Source organism: Pteropus vampyrus, unplaced genomic scaffold (genome assembly GCF_000151845.1).
Source record: "Pteropus vampyrus isolate Shadow unplaced genomic scaffold, Pvam_2.0 Scaffold106, whole genome shotgun sequence".
Classification (NCBI taxonomy): Eukaryota; Metazoa; Chordata; class Mammalia; order Chiroptera; family Pteropodidae; genus Pteropus; species Pteropus vampyrus.
Genome location: NW_011888887.1, coordinates 4,683,636 through 4,692,090, shown reverse-complemented (window position 1 = coordinate 4,692,090; position 8,455 = coordinate 4,683,636). Strand labels below are relative to the sequence as shown.

The 8,455-nt window shown below is 41.2% G+C and overlaps 1 protein-coding gene across 1 annotated transcript in view; it reads right to left on the bottom strand.

The window, feature by feature from the left end:
* Positions 1 to 8,137, bottom strand: part of CAMK4 (calcium/calmodulin dependent protein kinase IV) — a 188,841-nt gene extending 180,704 nt beyond the window's left edge. Inside the window, exon 1 of the mRNA XM_011365157.2 lies at positions 7,792 to 8,137. Coding sequence (XP_011363459.1) covers positions 7,792 to 7,952 — 161 coding nt within the window. The 5' untranslated portion in view covers positions 7,953 to 8,137. The remainder of the gene's footprint in view (positions 1 to 7,791) is intronic.
* Positions 8,138 to 8,455: the final 318 nt, after the last annotated feature.

Genomic DNA, 8,455 nt, shown 5'->3' with positions numbered 1-8,455 from the left:
TCCCTCCCTCCCTTCCTCTTCCTTCCTCTTCCTTCCTCCCTTCCTCTTCCTTCCTCCCTTCCTCTTCCTTCCTCTTCCTTCCTCTTCCTTCCTCTTCCTTCCTCTTCCTTCCTCTTCCTTCCTCTTCCTTCCTTCCTTCCTTCCTTCCTTCCTTCCTTCCTTCCTTCCTTTCTTTCTTTCTTTCTTTCTTTTTCTTCTTTCTTTTTTCTTTTTCTTTTCTTTTTTTCTTTTTCTTTCTTTCTTTCTTTCTTTCTTTCTTTCTTTCTTTTTTCTTTCTTTCTTTCTTTTCTTTTTTTCTTTCTTTCTTTCCTTCCTTCTTTCTCTCTTTCTCTCTTTTCCTTTCTTTCTTTCTCTTTCTTTTTTTCTTTTTCTCTCTCTCCTTCCTTCCTTCCTTCCTTCCCTCTCTCATCTTTCTTTCTTTTTCTTTTTTTAACAAACAGTAAATTCTCTGTTATCCCCCTCCCCAGGTTTATGGGTTAATGGCAAGTTCAGAGTCTCACGGCTGCTCCCATAGCCACTTTTCACCCTCGTAATGGTTATTTTCTTTGTTTGCAATTGATATAGATATAGTCATTTTTTTAACATGCTCTCTTTGATCTGACATCAACTTATCCTCCTAACTTTATCTCCATGACAATGGTCATGTTTTGTAATGTTTGCAAAATAAAACGTATATCCTCCATTTTTCTGTCAGTTTTTGTCTTTTTGTAGAATGCACTTTCCACCTGGTATGCCCTTCCCCTAAACTCTCTTTTAAAATCCTACCAGCTTTCAAGGTCCACCCCTCCTAGGAAGACACCTCAATCCTCCCAGCTGGAATAATCACTGACTGAGTCATAAAGACTGCAGTGGTTCTATTATCTCTATCTTGCATTAGTTTTATTTATCTATTTGTCTCACATTAAAATTATTGTTGATGCCTTATTATTAGTAAACTACACATTTGGAGGCCAAATAGTGTTATATTCAACACATTCATTCATACTCTAGCCCCCTCACCCCTTAACACACACACAGACACATGCACACATATACTACCAACATAAATTGACTAACTCATACTTATTCAAAAGGTCAGACTTGTAACAGGACTTTATAGGTGGCACAAAAGCATGGAATTAAATAACAAGGAATCAAACAAGAACATCATTTCAATGGTCCTGATTACATCAGGAAGAAAATCTCAATTTGTGCTACTCTGATTTTAAGCCTGCTAATCTTTGATAATCTCCTTTATAACAAAGAGAGAACAATCCTCAGGCTTGGAGCTTTCTACAGTTAAACATTTCTCACTACAGTTTAATAAAAATGCTTTGTTTTTATTGCAAGGTATTTTTATAATTTGTTTCTATTTATGGTATGAATACTGGTTTTCAATTTAATAAAAATGAGTATTCTTGATAAGTAAATTTAGGTTAACAAAAGTGAGGTGACTTAAACAAAAATTTTAAGTAAATTAGAGTAAGGTGGTATGCACATATGACATAAATCTTAATGGTATTACCTAGACATGGGAGAAACATTTGGATACAGCAGATACTCAATAAAACCAAATAATTTTAATCCATTAACTTCCCTGTTGTTAAGTATCTACAGAACTAAAAGAAACTCACGTAAAAGCCAAGCTTTGAGCTTCTGAGACTGTGGTTCTCAACAGGAAAGGGGAGATAAGTAGGAGACCTTTGACAACGTCTAGAGACATTTTTGGTTGTCACAAGTTCGGGGAGGGCTGCTACTGGCATCTAGTGGGTAGAGGCTGGGGGCACTGCTAAACATCCTACAACGCACAGAGACCCCACAACAAAGAATTATCTGGCCCCAAATGTCCAGAGTGCCAAGCTTGAAGAAACCCTTTCTTTAAGAGAAAAGAGAAGGCACTACACAAACTACTCTTTGCCCATCTTTATAAATCACCCTCTGTCCAGCACTGCTCCTGTCCCTATTTGATCTTTGCCTCTGATAAGATTACTGAGGAAAATCCCCCATCCACATCTTACACTATGTACGTTCCCACACAATCATGGCCCTCCATTAGCAATTAGAATTTTAAAAAATGGACTGTATAGTACAGTCCATGTCCTTTACATGCTAATACTATGCTATCAATATTTAAATTTAACTTCCTAATTAAACCATTGGAGTTATGAAATTTTCAAATGATCCTGCATTATCAAATAGGGAAAAATAATTAAGATAAAGATGAATATAATTTGACTAAAACCTTGATTTTAGCTGCTTTTAATTTCATGTAAAGTTACTCTTTGAATTGAATTATATGATTCACTTGACTCAAATATATTTTGCAGAATAAACCTGACCTTGAAATTTTAAAAATTCAATATTTTTACTGGATATGTTAGCTTTACCAAAAGGGAGTCTAAAGAAAACTACTTTTCAAGCTAGTCCCCCTCTCCAAAAAATCATTAATATAAAAAAACTAGTAGTTGAAACAGTTTACTTGGCTATAACTCTGTACTTCATTCTCAATTGTATTAGTGCAAACACATAAACCACACATGTATGTCTGAGGGTAAAGTGTTTACAAGAAAGTTCTTTGAAGCTATGTTGTGGTTAGTGCTTTCTTTCTCTTTCTCTCTATCTCTTTTTTTTTTCCAAGTAAAGTTCTCCAGAACAGTTTAGAAGCAGATGGCACCTGTGTCTTTTTTTCTCCAAATTAGGAGTTATTTTTTACAATTGCAACAGTATTTAAATATGGAAAAATAGCATATTTTTAAAGTAATGATTGTATCCTAGTCTTTACTTGACTTTAAGTCTCTTTATAATGAGTGTATTTCCAAATTCAGCAATTAATATGTATTAACTTCAGTGGTTGGTATAGCTGGGAGGCATTTCATGCCTTCATGCCTTTAAGTTCAAGTTGATTTAACTCCTAATTCTGACACGCCTGTGGTTAAAATGATAGTGAAGGTGAAACTGCATCCCTTTCATTTCAGAGGCACAAAATTCTACCAACAGAAAGGCATCATTATTTTCAACACCTACAAGCAACAGAGGTGGCAGTTATCAATACTCTCGCTGTGAAGAAAGGAAACCGACTGCTGAGTGAAATTAGGGTCATGGTCACACAAGTTTTAGAGAGAGAATAAACAGGTCATGGGATTTCTCTTTCCCTGGGGTCACTAGGACTGAAAGCATCACGTCAGGACCAATGGAGACCAAATCTCAAAGAAGAGGAAGGGGGCATGCCCACCGTGCCTGGCCCATTTCGTTATCATTCATTCTCTCTCTTTAAAACCATTCGTTAAGCACCTGCTGAGTCCTGAGCACCGTGCCAGGTGATGAGCACACAATAGTAAACCAGTCAAATCCATAGACTGCCTTCTAGAAGCTTGCAGTCCAGTGTTCCCGGAAAGAGCCTGTGCAGCCCCAGTTTCTATTCTCCTACTTGCAATCCCACGTTGCTCCTGAGTCAACAGCCTGAGAAAAGAATCAGATGCGCAGAGAACAAAAGAGGGAGCAAACAGTTGTATTTTTAATTGCTAGTCAGACAAAAAAACATACCATACCCAAAAGAGCTTAAGATACTAAGTGTAGTGTGGGTGGCAGGCGATCTGTAGCCACCAGTGTATACCTTGGAGAGCCCGTGAGGCCCTAAAAGACAGTGTCGGGGAGCGACGGGGAGGGGAACTAAGGGCATGAGGAGTACTGGCAAAGGGGAAAGGGAAAGGGAAAAGAGAGCATCTGATTCCTCACCAGCCAGGAGCACAGGCTGGATCCTTTCCACTAGAAAACTCACACTTCATGTTTTCTTACAGGAAGCATTTGGTATTTATTGCCTGGGGCCAGAGTTCTGTGTACCAAGTGGAATACACCACTGCTCAGGCCTCCGAATTCTCTACTCTACAGTGAACATGTCCTGGTCTAGCCTCCTGCCCTCTTTAGCCATTCCAGAGCAGTGCATCCAGCAGATCTTGGGGAGACACGGGAGCTTTACTAAAATGTTTAAAAGGGGAAACCGAATAATGACTTGGTGGCAAACGAGGAGTACTTTTCTCTACAGAGCTGCTCCAATGGAGACCATTCAGTGTTACCAATTGGTTTGCAGGGCATTTTTTCAAAAGGACTCTGTCTCATACTTTAATCTGGCATACTCTGATTTATGATCTAAAACATCACTTTTCAAACTGAGTCACCCCATTAATGGGATGTGAAATCACATGATTCAACCAATATTTTTTAATTAAATAGAATAAAATCAAACAGCATAAAATAGGAAATATTAGAGTACATTTTGCTAATAAGAATAAACATTGCATTATGAAACATGTTTCCAGTTTAAACACACACACACACACACACACACGCACACACGCACACACGCACACACACACACTGTTTTCATTTTATGCACACATATGTCTCACTATTTAAATCTGTTTGGTTCCTGAGGAATAATGCATATAGCAAGGGATCCTATATAATATGCTTCAATAAGATTGTCATACAAATGCATTTTTTTTAATTGTGGATCAGGTTGTCAGATTGAAAGAAGCTACAGTTAAGTGGAATGGAAATTTTAAAAAATTGATTGCAAAATAATTTAACATACTCTTCTTCTTTTGTCCTAATTATCTTTCACTAGGTTTTCTTGAATTTTTGTATATGAGACTACATCTAGTTATTTTAATTACAAACATTCTTTTAATCTCATACAGCAGACAGAAACAAAAGGTGGGAAGTAAAACTGAAAACAGGACATGGGTTTGGATGCACGAGGCTAAACCCCCACCACAAAGCAGGCCAGGCCAAATCCTGTCCTTGTGCCAAACCACTGGACAGAGTCTGGACCGGACACAGGTTCCCTTCTCCCTTGGAAAAGCCATTAAAATGCCAATTTCTCAAATCACTGGGCAAAGGACCAACCACTCTCTAGGATATGGAGCCCTGAATAGAATCATGCCCAATTCATATTTTTAGGAAAAAATGAATTTGTTGGTGTATCATGATTTTTATAAACTTTTTGACAAACGCTATAAAGGAAGCACTATTTTGAAATATAAATTTAGAACATATTAATTAGTTTGTCCGACACTCTTAAGTAACCCTCCTCACTCCCATTCCCACCCCTCACTCACATCATAAAAAAAAAAAAAAAAAAAAAGCTACCACCTCTGCCCTGGTTTAAATGGCTACGTGTAGATCATTGCTGCCAGCATCATCCAGGAGTTCCAGTGGTTATAGCCTTGGGACTTTAGCTCCTTGAAATTCCCAAACACAGCCACAGGGTGTGTTGCCCTAACAGTTACGTGTCCAATGTTCTTGAATTTAGGAGTCGCCAGCTTAAAAAAGATAATTATAATAAAGGAATAACTACTCAGAAATTTTCTTAATCTAGTGGGGATTGTCTACATCCTGGAACTAACCACAGCCATACCACAAAACACCTGGGTCATTCATTGTTCTCTTAGCATTTTAATGGCAACTTGTTATTTAATAAGTTAAATGTTTCAGCTTTAGACTCAGGCAGAGTTAACCCAAGACAGAGTAAAGACTTGAAACCTACTGTTTCAACTTTATCACTAGTGAAGGAAGGAAGAGGGCTTTTGTCACTCAGGCAGTACCTATAATTCTGTTGCATTCTCTGGCTTTACAGATTCATAGTAATTATATCTGTAACACTAATTGTTTTATGTTTTAGGTTTTAAAAAAACCTTTGATCTTGAACTGATAATATTTCTCAAATTCTCAGCCAAATGGAGTAAGCAGGCACCTCACCAACACTGCCATCTACAGAAAATTTAACACACACAACTACTGAAAAACAAGCAAAAGTAAGAATTTCAAGTTTTCTCAAAATATTTTAATTCTGTGATTTTCAAGCTAATCAAACCACTAGGTATCAGAGTGAGAGTCTTAGTAAAATGTAATTGATTTAATTTGTTCTCCAAAATGTACTGCAAAATATAATACCACACTTTAAAAAAAAAAAAAAAATCAACTTCAAATTCCTTAGGTTTTTCCTATGGAGTCTACCAGCCCATATATGTGTACAATTGGCAGTTTATTTTTTTCTAACCATTTTCCCATTCCTCGTATTAAGTAAATTTCTTGAGTTTCCTGATGGTGAAGCTTATTCATAAAGATAACAAGTGCTAATGATAAGTCAGAGCCAAGTTGAGGCATCTGGGGTAAACGTTATTCAGAAAGCAGTTAGACTTGGTGGTGGGGCAGTCCCTGTAACACCAACAGGCACTTCCTCTTCTAGGTGATAGTTTCTAAAACATCAAGTAAACAATTTTAAGTAGATTAGCTTTTTAATCAGAAGTTTATACTGCTCCACTGTAGCTCACCATAAATTATAGTAGGTTTCAAGCCTTAAGAAAGGAGACATTTCATTTTCATCTTACTAGTGGATGCCTAGAACATCAGATCTTCATATGAACGTTGAAAAACTTGATCAAATCAGCATGTTTATGCATGCATTATCCAATGCTCAAATATTTTGGAACATTTTTAAACAGTGACAAACTACTAAATTTTCATTCAGAAGTTATTGCCTTTCTTATACACTTTGTGTACTCCATGAGCCATTAATAGTAGTGACAAATTGGAGGGAGGTGACACATACACCTTTTCACTAAGTACCAACATCCAGAATCCTGCACTGTGGTCTTTGATGACATGAAAAAAAAAGGAAGGAAGGAAGGAAGGAAGGAAGGAAGGAAGGAAGGAAGGAAGGAAGGAAAAGAAATTGGCAGTTAGCTAAACTCTTTCCAGCAAAAAGAAAATAGAAAATAAAATTGCAAAGTAGTATTAAGCTTCAACTTGTCAGCAGTTGAAATTATATCCTCAGATTCCCTATCATAAAGGGCCTGAGTCTAAAATGAGCGTTGAGAAGAACTCTCCTTACCTATGGATAATAGAAAGGAAAGAAAGGAAAAGGAAGGAAGGAAAAGAAAAAATAATAATTTTCAATAGATAGAAGTATGAGAACATATGGCACCATTCACATGATAAAACTACCGATTTCAATCTTTAGAGGAGGGATAGGGGACATTTCTGCAACCCCCAGGGAGATGGCTTTTTGCATACATAAATGAAATAAGTCACTCCAGCATATGAAAGAAAAGCAGCAAAACTCTTCTAATTACCACTGCTTGGACCCATGTGCTTCTTTTTCTTTAGAGGCACACAGTTCATTATTCTGCCATCAACTCTCTTAAATGATTCATTCGCCCCTTCACTCCGAGCAGACTGCAGGGAAGCTAGTGTTTGAGTTTAATTTCTAGTGCCTCTTGCTTTAGGGAGCTTGCTAAGAGGAAGGAGGAAGAATCTAATTTAATAATTCTGTCAAGATTTGGAGGGGCACCTTCCGCCCCCCACCCCAAAAAATAACTAGACAAACAGGACCCTCTGGCAAGCTATAATTCCGAGCAAAGACACCGATTGGAAAAGCTGGGCCCACGTGCGGTGGGAGCTGTCACCCAAGGGAAGTGGCAGCCGGCGAGGAGGAAGGAGGTTGGAGGAGAGTCAGGTTGCTGCCAGAGAGTCGCAGCTGCACGGGCCTGGGCGCTCCGGGGAACACCCGACTCTCACTTGAATGGTGCTTAGTTCTCTCCCTGACACTAGGCGGAGAGAAATCAAAGGGCAGGGAGGCCGGCTCCCACATCTTCGGGGAAGGGACATCCCTGAGAAAGGGACAGCCCTGGGCGCGTCGCGGACTTCCCCAGAAGCCCCAGCCCGCGCGCAGGGCTCCGGGCTCCACCAGGTCCAGGACGCGCACCCAGCCCGCCGCCCCCCGCACACCCAGCCCGCCGCCCCCCGCCTTACCGTCCCAGTTCCGACTCCACCTCGAAGAAATCGCTCAAAGCATCCCTGTTGGAGCCGTCGATCCAGTAATCCGGGACGAGGGTCCCGGCCCCTGGGGCCACACTGGCGGTGACCGAAGAACAGGACGAGGCCGAGCACGAGGGCACCGTGACTTTGAGCATCTTCGCGGCGGGACTCCGGAAGCCGCCGCCGCTGTCGCTGCCGCTGCCGCTGCCGGAGCAAGAAGCTCCGCCGCCCGCCGCCGCCTGCGAACGCCGGAGCGGGAGGTGGCGTCCTTCACATACACGCACACGCCCACCGCCACCACCTCCCACGGCGCCCTCGGCCGCGCTCCAGCTGCGGCTCCCTTTCCGCACGCTCGGGAGGGAGGGTGGGCGGAGAAGGGGGCGAGGAACTGGGAGAGGGTGTGGAGGGAGACCCGAGTCGCTGCCAGCGGGAGAGAGTAGAGGCGGAGGCACTGCGAAGGAGAGAGATTCCCTCCCCCTCCGCTCCCTCTCTCTCCACTTCCCCTCCTCCCTTCGCCGAGCCTTTCCAGCCCCCCTCCGTTTTTCCCTTTCTCCCTCTCTGGCAGTGGCTGCGGCGGTGCCGGCTTAGGGCGGCTCCGGATGCAGGAGCTTGGGGAAGGCACTAGGACCAGAGCATCATCCCACGCGCCCTCCCGCGG